We start from the raw sequence: 12,504 nt of genomic DNA on the forward strand, positions 1-12,504 counted from the left end.
TATATGGTGCAGTGTTGAGTCTATGGGCAATGTTGAGTCTACGGGCAGTGTTGAGTCTACGGGCAGTGCTGAGTCTATTATGGTGCAGTGTTGAGTCTATGGTGCAGTGTTGAGTCTATGGGCAGTGTTGAGTCTATGGACAGTGTTGAGTCTATGGGCAGTGCTGAGTCTATGGGCAGTGTTGAGTCTATGGGCAGTGCTTAGTCTATGGGCAGTGTTTATCAATTCTACAGAATCTGAGCCTCGCTCGCACTGCGTATTCGCCTATACGCACTACGGTTTATAAAAGCGCCCTGCTAAGGCCTCACGTGATAACAGCCCCGCCGAGTCGCCTGCCCGTGATTCGAGGCACGGAACGTCGAATCTCCTCCTCCACCACGACCACACGAGGACATTGTTTTGTTTGTAACCTCACCACGAAGGAGGATATAGCTCAAGACCCCCTCCCCAGACACCTACGCAGCGTTGCGCTGGTGAGTGCCGTGTTGAGGCCTATTCCGGGAGTGTCACCGGTCTCGGCTAGATTGCCCAGCCGACCGAGGCGGCACTTTGGCCGGCTACAGATGCCGCTGTCATGCGATGGCCTCCATAGAGACCTGGAAGATGGTCTCTAGGTTATGTTGTGGGCTAGCAAGCTTCCAAAGGATGCGTGAAGGCTGCCGCTCGGCTTTTGTAACGAATCTTTGCTGCGTGTTTTAAACTTGAATTATTTGCAATGCACGCGTGTCAATGTGCTCTAGAGGAGTTGTACAACCCTAGCTGCCACTGCTATTCAGTGGCCTAAATTATGGCTCTAGATTTTGGTGTTATAATTTTTTTATGTAGTTTATTGTTAAAAATTCGGTCACAGTCCCTATGATCACTGTTACATTGGATTTATGGCTTTTATTTTGGTGATTTAGAAAAGTTTTTTTTTTGTTTTGGCCATGTTTTTGTTTATTGTAGTACGGAGTTAGACTGATGGCTTTAATCTTAGTTGTCTTGTGGTTGTTATTTGACTTGCATCCCACTGGGATTTTTGCACACAGCGTTGGTGTACGGTGCTATTTCAGGAATATTTTGATATTTTTTCCTGTATTTTCTGTTTGCACAGTCACATAATCACTTTAAGATGTTTTCTTGTTCATGTGTTTTTTGTTTGTTGCGGTTGCACCCGATTCAAGAGCCGAATGGCTCACAGGGCTATACCAAATAAATGAACTATGAACTATGCGTCGCTCAAAGACTTCACTCGAGCGCGTCGTGTTCAAGCTCGATTTGTCTACCTTATGAGCTTACAAAGTGCCACCCAATAATTTACCGTGCGTCTGCCTCTTAGACCCGAGTGAATCGCTTGAACAAGTGCACATTCAGAAGCGTAAACTCTGCGAGTATCTCGTTTTGAATCTTGATGTGAAGCTTTCGTGACTGCAGTAATTCATATTCTTAGCTCTTTCGGTAAAGTCACGTTGAAGGGAAACAATAAAATAAAAAAAATATAAAACAATTGAAAATTCTCACGACGTTTCGACCTGATGACGACCGTTTGTGTTATGGTCGAAACGTCGTGAGAATTTTTATTGTTTTATATATATTTTATTATTTTATTGTTTCCCTTCAACGTGACTTTACCGAAAGAGTTAAGAATATCTCGTTTTATTCATAGTCCGTGTTTCCAAGGACAAAAAAATTGCACATTCTCATTACCAACACATCGACCTGGCTGGCGGTCACAGTTGCCAGGAGCCCCTTTCCCTGTCGGCTTGACATTTTTTTCAACTCAATTGTTTTTTTACACAGCTCTTGGACAGACGTGCGGCAGTGTTGGTTTATACCCTGGGAGGTGCTCTCACTTCAGGGGCTGTTTCATTGATGGGAAAAAAACCTGAGCTGGGGCTGTAATCAATGTTGTTTTATTGATCTAGTTTAAAACAATCAGCACGAACATCGGTGCCAAACTAACACGATGTGAGGCGCTAGATTTGAAGCTTTCGCGATGTGCAAGGATTCATACTCTTTGGATTTTTTTCGGTAAAGCCGCGGAGGTAAAAAAAATAAAGTTAAACCCAAGTTAAACTTTAGCAGCCTTATAGTTTACAGCAGTATGCTCTGCAAGACAACCAGTTTGTCAGCTTAACTACTGCCTCCTGCCTCCGGTTCACGTGTGTAACGCTCTTCAACCTGCACACGGCCATCTCTCCGTCCCCCCCAACCCCCTGCAGCATAACAGAAGGCGGCTTAACTTAGCCCGCCCCCCCACGGCCCTTCTTATCCCCCCCCCCCCTTAACCTGTATACAATCTCGGGTGTCTTAGAGTTCTCTTCACCTGATGCAGTAATTTTGCCGTGACGGTTTCCACCTCAAGACGGAAGCTTGTGCTGCTGCCTCCGAAACGTCGTGATTTTAATTGAGTTGTTTTTTTCATTTATTTATTTTATAGATTTTTTTTTTACCTACGTGACTTTAGCAAAAAAAACAAAGAGTCCGATGCGAGGAGGCGTTTCCCCCAACGTTCGTTTTCTGCGGTGGCAAAAAATGCAGCCTCTGCGAAACGATGAGAACCTAAACATTTTGCTCAACACAGGAGGAACGTGTCCATCAGTGAGGGAGCCTTAGGCATGCATCCAATTGTCCCGTTGTGAAGGAGGAGGTCTTTAACCCGGCATGGTTGTCACCTGGTGTACAGGAGGTCGTGGGGTTTGATACCGACCCTGACACTCCCTGCTCTATCTTTGGAGTTGACGTTTCTCGCTCCCCGCGGCCGTGTGGATTTCTCTCCCAGAGTCCTCCGGTTTTTTCCCCTCCACATTCAGAAACGCCACGCGTTTAGAGTATTTTGCCCTGAATGTCCACTTGATATCAGCCCACCGTTTATGGGCCAATGTCTCTTCTTAAAAAGAGCTATGTAGCACGGTGGTGTGCTTCGCGTGGCAAGATTAAACATTGGTTAGTTTTATTAGTATATATATATTTTTAAAGTGATTTGTTTTACTCTTCCTGTAACTCTGCACTCACGCCGTGTTTTTGTTTTGTGTTTGTTGTCATGTTTCTGACCCAGTGCCACAGTTGGACATCTGTGAAAAAAAGAGCTTCATAGCGCTTTGGATTCCTCCTCTTGCAGTCTAAATAAATATCATTCCCACTGCTCCTCCTACTCCCTCCCCTTCACCCCTCCTAGCCAAGTGAAGGAAGCCGCCAGGCCGACCATCTGCCACCTCCCCCCAATGGAGGCTTTCCCCACCACCACCCGTTTAGTGGCCTTGCTGGTCGTTGTGCTGAGCGACCGTCACAACCCCTTCGCCCTGCCCCTTGACCGTGAGTAGCAAACAGCGCCGCTACCCCACTTGAGACGATGCCCCCTCTCAACGCTACTCCCACTAAAGGCCATCGACTAAACTCGACTCTTTTGACTTCACCAGGCAATGCCCACTGAGCTTCGTGGCTCTTTTTTTTTTCAGAAGCGCCCCGGCTCCTGCAAATGATGGCTTCAACGAAGCACTTCGACGTTCAAGCGGGGCCGAGTACTCGAAACACTTGTGGGTATCTGTGTGAGTAGTGTGTGGGTCTCTGTGTGAGTAGTGTGTGGGTATCTGTGTGAGTAGTGTGTGGGTATCTGTGTGAGTAGTGTGTGGGTCTCTCTGTGAGTAGTTTGTGGGTATCTGTGGGTCTCACACAGAGACACACAGACTACTCACACAGAGACCCACAGACTACTCACAGAGAGACCCATACACTACTCACAGAGAGACCCACCCACTACTCACAGAGATACCCACACACTACTCACACAGAGACACACACACTACTCACAGAGAGACCCACACACTACTCACTCAGAGACCCACACACTACTCACACAGAGACCCTCACACTACTCACATAGAGACCCAGACACTACTCACTCAGAGACCCACACACTACTCACACAGAGACCCACAGACTACTCACTCAGAGACCCACAGACTACTCACTCACAGAGAGACCCACACACTACTCACAGAGAGACCCACACACTACTCACAGAGATACCCACACACTACTCACACAGAGACACACACACTACTCACAGAGAGACCCACACACTACTCACAGAGAGACCCACACACTACTCAGAGAGAGACTCACACACTACTCACACAGAGACACACAGACTACTCACACAGAGACCCACACACTACTCACACAGAGACACACAGACTACTCACACAGAGACTCACACACTACTCACTCAGAGACCCACACACTACTCACACACAGAGACCCTCACACTACTCACACAGAGACCCACACACTACTCACACAGAGACCCACACACTACTCACACAGAGAGACCCACACACTACTCACACAGAGAGACCCACACACTACTCACACAGAGACCCACACACTACTCACATAGAGACCCAGACACTACTCACATAGAGACCCACAGACTACTCACAGAGAGACCCACACACTACTCACAGAGAGACCCACAGTCTACTCACACAGAGAGACACACACACTACTCACACAGAGACCCACACACTACTCACACAGAGACCCTACTAACACTCTGCTGTATTTTCGCCCGCAGCTGCGGTTATCATCTCTGGCCACGTACGGTACCAAAGAAGCTCACATCAGGTGTATGCAGCAAAGCAGCAACCTCCGGACACACGACGGAAAGGTGCACGGTTGCGACATCACACACACACACACGTACAGGGCCCAGTTGAGTACGCAGTTTGTTAAGGTGCAGCACTGCAAGTACTTGCTCGGCCCGGAGCGACCCCCCCCCCACCCTCGGGAGCGACCTCTGCCCGCTTGCTGTCTCTGCCCCCCCCCACCACCGCCTCACACAGCCAACCCCCCGTCGATGCTGTCGGAGCAAGACAGGATGTACAGGGCGAGAGAGGGAGAGGCGGTGTACATGGAGTGCTCGGTGTGGCCACCCGCCACCATCCTGTGGTGAGACCGAACGCCGCGCCTGAGCGTCCGTCCCTCTCCGCCTCTCCTCTCGCTCTCCGCTCGCTGGAGACTCTTTTTGTTTATTTCACCGCCTGATGCCCACCGAGCCGTGCAGCTGTTTTTCAGAAGCTACCCAGCCATGTCGCAAACGACAGCCCTGACAACGAAGAGGCTCCTCGTTCATTCGGCACGCCGTCATCGCGCTTCGACGCTCCCTGTCGCGAGGACTGTACGTGCCCTGAACTTCTTTCGCACCCTACGTGGCCAACCGTGCTAATCAGAGGTACGGGAGCTGAGTCTGTTTTGTGAATGCCGCCAGCGGGTTTGCATGGCTGGCCACGTACGGAGCGAAAGAAGTTCAACATAGAACACTCCCATAGACTTCAATGTTAAAGGCTCCCATAGACTTCAATGTTAAAGGCTCCCATAGACTTCAATATTAAAGGCTCCCATAGACTTCAATGTTAAAGGCTCCCATAGGCTTCAATGTTAAAGGCTCCCATAGGCTAACATTTATAATTTCGTGCGCGGGGGGGCGGGGTAGGGCGACTGTCGATGGCCACCACGCGGACGTGGCTCAGAGAGAGAGAGGGGCACTCAACGCGGCGGAGGGCCGCGTGAACCTCGCCGCTCCAACGTCCCCCGGGACGTTCGCTTCCGCGTCTCCCGAAGCCGCTGACCCCGGATCTCAAAACCCCCGACGGCATCGCCGTCAAACCTCAACGGTTCACGCCCCCCGCCTGCCAGGTTCAGGAACTACCGGAGGTTGAAAGTTAAGGGCGAGCGCTTCCAGATCTTCGAGAACGGCACCCTTCACATCGTGGACTTGCGGCGCGAGGACTCGGACACTTACACCTGCTTCGCCACCAACAACCTGAACACAGACCAGCTGCGGGCGCACCTCTCCGTCGAAGGTGAGCAAAGTCGCCGCCGACAACAAACCCGCCGGCCGGAATCCCTCTCCGATCCGGCGCCGAGCCGTTAACCGCCACCGTCGAAGACGAAGATCCCCCGCCGTGTAGCCTCAACAGGCCGCGGGGGCGAGGGCCGTTAGCGAGCGGCGCCTGTGAAGGCCGGCACGGCGCACGAGGGGGTGGGTGGCCGGCGCCACGCCCGACCGCCTTTGTCTCCCCGGTGCTGGCGATGTTCGCCACACACCGCGCCGGGTGCTCGTTTGAGGCCGAGTCGACCTAGGGGAGGCCCAAGACCGGTTCAGATAATCGTCACCGCGTGTTGGTGGCCGTGAGCGGGAATCGAACTTGGGTTCGCCGGGTTCGTAGCGCGGCGTAGCGCGGCGTAGACCGCTACACCCGCCGCCGCCACCACCGCCACCATTAACTACCACCACTATCACCCCCACAACCACCCCCACAGTGGCGCCGGGCGGTGAGGAGGAGGACGAGGAGGAGGACGAGGACGAGGCGGACGAGGAGGAGGACGAAGAGGAGGACGAGGAGGACAAGGAGGAGGACGAGGAGGAGGACGAGGAGGAGGACGAGGAGGACGAGGAGGAGGGCCAGGACGATGGCAAGGAGGCCTCTACGTCCTCGCCATCGGCCCCCAACGCCGGTAGCGGCCGTGACGGCGGTGCTGACGAGGGCGAGGATGACGACGACGAGCTGTTAGCTACCTCGCCAGGTACGCGGGAGGGCGGCGGCTTGGATCGTCTCACCACCCTGACGATGCAAATGGCCGTGGTCAGCCCAATGAGGTCGGCGGCGCGGAAAGTCCTGGGTTTTAAAAAAACTGGGTTTCTGGCCACTCCGTGAATCTCCATTGGCTGCTCGGGTTCCCAAATGCTTGCCCCATTCATGCTTGGATTCAATGTTAAAGGCTCCCATAGACTTCAATGTTAAAGGCTCCCATAGACTTCAATGTTAAAGGCTCCCATAGACTTCAATGTTAAAGATTCCCATAGACTTCAATGTTACAGGCTTCCATAGACTTCAATGTTAAAGGCTTTCATAGACTTCAATGTGAAAGGCTCCCATAGACTTCAATGTTAAAGGCTCCCATAGACTTCAATGTTAAAGGCTCCCATAGACTTCAATGTTAAAGGCTCCCATAGACTTCAATGTTAAAGGCTCCCATAGACTTCCATGTTAACGGCTCCCATAGACTTCAATGTTAAAGGCTCCCATAGACTTCAATGGTAAAGACTCCCATAGACTTCAATGTTAAAGGCTCCCATAGACTTCAATGTTAAAGGCTCCCATAGACTTCAATGTTAAAGGCTCCCATAGACTTCAATGTTAAAGGCTCCCATAGACTTCAATGTTAAAGGCTCACATAGACTTCAATGTTAAAGGCTCCCATAGACTTTAATGTTAAAGGCTCCCATAGACTTCAATGTTAAAGGCTCCCATAGACTTCAATGTTAAAGGCTCCCATAGACTTCAATGTTAAAGGCTCCCATAGACTTCAATGTTACAGGCTCCCATAGACTTCACTGTTAAAGGCTCCCATAGACTTCAATGTTAAAGGCTCCCATATACTTCAATGTTACAGGCTCCCATAGACTTCACTGTTAAAGGCTCCCATAGACTTCAATGTTACAGGCTCCCATAGACTTCAATGTTACAGGCTCCCATAGACTTCAATGTGAAAGGCTTCCATAGACTTCAATGTTACAGGCTCCCATAGACTTCAATGTTAAAGCCTCCCATAGACTTCACTGTTAAAGGCTCCCATAGACTTCAATGTTAAAGGCTCCCATAGACTCACGGAGGTGCACACATCGAGGGCAGTCAACCAATTTGCGGTCAAACGGAGATAACAGAACGCTTTGACAATAAAAAGATTCTCAGCATCGCAACTCTGGGCAGGGGTTTGCTGTTTTGGCAAAGAGCGTTGTTGACACGTGGGGGGTGGTGGCGGTGGTGGTGGTCGCTCACCGCAGAGCGGTGAGCGGTGGACCACCCGACGTCGATGATGTGACTGTCGGCGTTTTAATTTACCAAATAGTTTTAACCGTAATGTGATGGATCGTCTCTCTGAATGAGTGATTGGGTGGGTGGGTGAGTGGCTGAGTGAACAAGTGAGGAAGAGGTTTCAGTCTCAACTACCAACAACTTCCAACAAATCTTCCATCCCCTAGGAGGTGGTGGCGGTGGTGGTGTTAGTGGTGTTGGTGGTGTTGGTGTTGGTGGTGTTGGTGGTGTTGGTGGTGTTGGTGGTGGTGTTCGTGGTGGTGTTGGTGGTGTTGGTGGTGGTGTTGGTGGTGATGTTGGTGGTGTTGGTGGTGTTGGTGGTGATGTTGGTGGTGTTGGTGATGATGTTGGTGGTGTTGGTGGTGATGTTGGTGGTGGTGTTTGTGGTGATGTTGGTGGTGGTGTTGGTGGTGTTGGTGTTGTTGGTGGTGGTGGAAATGGAGGAGGAGGCGGAGGGTTGTAGGAGGCCCCCCCGGTACTCGTACATCGCTCTCATCGTAGCGATGGCGACTGACGTCTCGTTTCTCCGCTTGCCCCTTTGCAGCGGCGACGACGTCATCAGCAGCGGCGACGACGTCAGCGGTGACGACGTCAGCGGGGCGGGCGTCCGCCACCAGCAAGGCGTCTTGCTGCCCCGGTGCCGCTTGGCCCACGGCGCTTCTGCTCACGCTGGTGCCCTCGTTGGCGCGCGGCGGCGACGTCTAGAAGGAAGCTTTTCTTTCTCGCTCTCGCAAAATCTTTACGATTTGCGATGCCCCGTTGCGTTCCGACATCGTTTCTCGTTTCCACGCATTCACGTTGTCCCGAGTTTTATTCGGGGAAAAAAGTAACGCGCCGTGTGCCCGCGACGTCTCGCGGAGAGCCGTCTTGCGTGACGATTTTAAACGCGAGTTGCGACTGAGTCATGCCCTGAAGTTGTTCCGTGCTGCTGCTGCCGTGCTGAAGACGTAATCATAAAGGCGCAAAGTTAGCTGTTGCTGCTGTTGTTGACACAAATGTTGCCGTTGTTGATGGTCCAGCTGAGGCAGGGAGAAGGTGCCAGAGTCTTGCGGGGCGAACGCTGTTGTGGATCTGGGGGGGAGCGCTGTGGTGCTCTTTGAGTGATGTACAGCAAAGGGAGACTAGAGTCTTGTGCGTCCGTCTCGTCTCACACGCTTAGGTGAGGACATCACTCACGAAGAATAATATTTTGTTACCAGGTTAAGAAGGGCCCACAACTGGGGCCTATCGTTTGGCTTCGATTTCACCGATTTTCCTCGAGTCGAAATAAAAAACATCTGATTATGAATATAACAGCACGAGCTTTAACTACCCGGCTTCGCCCGGGACTTGGATTCACCACGCCCGGCCGCCTTTGTCTCCCGATGTTCACACCACAACATTTACTCGTTTGAGGCTGAGTCGACCTAGGGGAGGCCCAGGACCGGTTGAAATAATCGTCACCGGTGGTGGCCGTGAGCGGGAATCGAACTCGGGTCGCCAGGTTCGTAGCGCAGCGTAGCGCTAACCGCTACACTACAATGCGTTACGCTTCCACACACACACAGACACACACAGACACACACACAGACACACAGACACAAACACACAGACACAAACACAGGCACACAGACACACACAGACAACGCTAACCGCTGCACTACCGCTCCCCCCCACACACACACACACAGACAGACACACACACAGACACACACACAGAGACACACACACAGACACACACACAGACACACACCCACAGACACACAGACACACACACAGACAACGCTAACCGCTACACTACAATGCGTTACGCTTCCACATGCGAGGGTCACGTGACAGATTTGACGTCACAGCTCACTTGCCATGCAAAAAATCTATACATTACTGAGCTCCCCCCCCCCCACCGTAAAAAAACACAAAAGTGTTTTTGTATAATGTTTGCACTGTGTACAGTCTGGAAAGTACCCACATGGCAAATTTCAAGTGTATTGCATGTCGGGAAGTACGCTAAACATTTTGAACAGACACACACATTCACAACTTTGCCTTTTATATACAGTATATGGAGATAAGGGAAACTACCGTTCGCAAACTATCACGGTTTGAAAGAGACGCATAACGACGCCTCGGTGGTGTTTAAAGAAGTTGTTACCACGTTAAATCTCCACATTCTATGGGGAACAAAATAAACACATCATGCTCCAGTTTAAATGCCCCGACCACCTCCACAGCCTGAGAAGCCATTCAAACACCGCCCGTGAGATCACCACGGAGCTTAGGCCAAGTTCGCTGACAGGTCACGGGACAGACCCAGATGCCATGGGTTGACTGAGACAATTGGCAGATGCATCACAGTACACATCCACACCCACCCTCCCACTCACCCGCCGACCGATTCACCCACCCTTTCACTCAATTACCCACCCACTCATCTACCCATCCAGTCGTTTGCCCACTCGCCTACCCACCCACTCATCTACATATCCAGTCATTCGCCCACTCACCTGCCCACCCACCTACCCACTCACCTACCTACCCACTCACCTACCCACTCACTCACCTACCCACCCACTCACCTACCCACCCACTCACCTACCCACCCACTCACCTACCCATCCACTCACCTACCCACCCACTCATCTACCCATCCAGTCATTCGCCCACTCACTCACCTACCCATCCACTCACCTACCCACTCACCTACCTACTCACTCACCTACCCACTTACTCACCTACCCACTCACCTACCCACCCACTCACCTACCCACTCACTCACCTACCCACCCACTCATCTACCCATCCAGTCATTCGCCCACTCACCTACCCATCCACTCACCTACCCACCCACTCACCTACCCACTCACTCACCTACCCACTCACCCATCCACTCATCTACCTACCCACTCACTCACCTACCCACTCACTCACCTACCCACCCACTCACCTACCCACCCACTCATCTACCCATCCAGTCATTCGCCCACTCACCTACCCACCCACTCACCTACCCACCCACTCACCTACCCACTCACCTACCCACCCACCCATCTACCCATCCAGTCATTCGCCCACTCACCCTCCCCACACCACACCGTACCGTTTGAACCTCTTCCTCCTGCGCTGATACGAGACATCATCAAAGATGTTCGCAGCCGCCGGGTCCACGACCCAGTGATTGCTTCTGCCCGGCCGGCCCGGCCTTCTGGGCACTTTAACGAAGCAGTCTCCAAACGTGAGGCAGCGACGGACAGAGTTTCCCCGCTTCTTGTCATTGTTCTGGTAGAAGGGGAAGTTCTCGGTAATTAAGCAACGGATGTCCCTCGCTGTCAGGTGCCCCTCGGCCGGGATGACAATTGCCATTGTGGTGCCACAACAGAGAAGCCGCTCCGTCGAAACCGGGGCCGTCGCTGTGCTGCTGCGACCGAGAAGCCACCCGGCTCCCATCACAGCACTTCCCCTGCCCCCCCCCCCCCCACCTAAACACACACTCAAGTAGGGCCTCATGGGGAGGGGGGAGCACCTGCCCTGAGTTTTTACCCGAGAGGCCCCCTCGTGGGGGTGCTCCACGGTTTCTCAGGGTCAGGGGATTGGCAGGCACCCCCCCCCTCCACCCCCCCCAGGCCAAATGGCACTGCGGCGCCGTGGTTTAACTTAGAATTAAATGACCACGGAGAACTCGCTGAGAACCGCAGTGAGGAGATGCCCATGACACACGCGGACCAGCAGCCAGGTGGGGAGCGGGGCAGCGCGGGTTAAGCGTCTCTGCCCATGGTGCACCGCGGGCTAGCGTCTCTACCCATGATGCACCGCGGATTACCGGCTGGACCCGTGATGCACCGCGGATGGGCGGTGCGAGGGCTTTGAAAGGAGGATAAAAAGGGATGCTTTGGGGAAGCACGGGGCCATTTTTTTATTTGGAGATCAACAGGAGGGAGGGATCGCGGAGCCGTCACCTGACTGTTACTCGCACGTCCGTGAGACGGGGCAGAGAACAGCCAGATGCTGGTTACAGCATCATCTATCCGCGACCTCCATCGCTGCGAGGTCGGACCGTAAGTACGAGGGAGAGAGGTAAGACAAAGGGACGAAATTCGGAGAGAAAATAGAGGGCAGACAGGTCCATTAAGTATCTGGCAGTAGCGAGATAGGTTAGACCTGTCCTGCTGGTCCGTACTGACACACACAGTCTAGTTCGATACTCGCGGGGAATAAAACCACTAATAGGATAAAGCTGTGTCGTGGTCACTGTGAGTGCGAGGAGGGAGACGGAGTGTTTGGTGTTCGCATACCGGTATGAGTGTGTACAGAGTGTTTTGTGTTCGCGCGCATACGCGGCTGTTTGCAGCGAATAAGGGAGTAGAATGTGCCTAGTGTCCGTACCTGTACGATCGTTTACAGTATTGTTCAGCGTGCGCGTACCTACACGAATATTTTCGGTGGTGCCCAGTGCTCGCGTACCTGCGCAATAGCCTACAGTAGCGCTTTGTGCTCGCGCGCCTGTCTGACGGGGTGGCGGGGTGGCGGGGTGGCGGGCGTGCACTCGCACGATTGTCTAATAGCGAATCAAGCGCCTGGTGTGCGCGAATACGCAGCTGTGTAAACAGCCCGTTAAATCGGAGCAAAGTAATCGCGGCGTGTTTGTTTTTGCTTAAGTGCGTGGAGCGTG

At 52.6% G+C, this 12,504-nt stretch overlaps 1 protein-coding gene across 3 annotated transcripts; it reads left to right on the forward strand.

The window, feature by feature from the left end:
* The first annotated feature begins 277 nt into the window (after positions 1–277).
* On the forward strand, positions 278–9,152 carry LOC142915531 (uncharacterized). 3 transcript variants are annotated; one of them, XM_076061286.1, is made up of 8 exons: positions 278–473; positions 3,158–3,294; positions 3,438–3,527; positions 4,556–4,648; positions 4,824–4,929; positions 5,677–5,843; positions 6,304–6,567; positions 8,404–9,152. In XM_076061286.1, the coding sequence occupies exons 2-8, from the start codon at positions 3,204–3,206 to the stop codon at positions 8,562–8,564; spliced, it is 972 nt and encodes a 323-aa protein (XP_075917401.1). In that variant the 5' UTR covers positions 278–473; positions 3,158–3,203; the 3' UTR covers positions 8,565–9,152. The 3 variants fall into 3 exon arrangements, with proteins under 3 accessions (XP_075917401.1, XP_075917402.1, XP_075917403.1); XM_076061287.1 differs by having other exon boundaries at positions 3,438–3,515; XM_076061288.1 differs by lacking the exon at positions 3,158–3,294.
* The last annotated feature ends 3,352 nt before the right edge of the window (positions 9,153–12,504 follow it).

This window comes from Petromyzon marinus, unplaced genomic scaffold, assembly GCF_048934315.1.
Source record: "Petromyzon marinus isolate PM22_M1 ecotype Great Lakes invasive population unplaced genomic scaffold, UKy_Petmar_22M1.pri1.0 PM_G_Scaffold_32, whole genome shotgun sequence".
Lineage (NCBI taxonomy): Eukaryota > Metazoa > Chordata > Hyperoartia > Petromyzontiformes > Petromyzontidae > Petromyzon > Petromyzon marinus.

Coding starts and splice junctions, on each gene's coding strand:
- LOC142915531 (XM_076061286.1), top strand. CDS start 3,204: ATGGAGGCTTTCCCCACCACCACCCGTTTAGTGGCCTTGCTGGTCGTT. Junction 3,295..3,437: donor CTTCGCCCTGCCCCTTGACC/GTGAGTAGCAAA, acceptor TTTTTTTTTCAG/AAGCGCCCCGGCTCCTGCAA. Junction 4,930..5,676: donor CCACCCGCCACCATCCTGTG/GTGAGACCGAAC, acceptor CCCGCCTGCCAG/GTTCAGGAACTACCGGAGGT.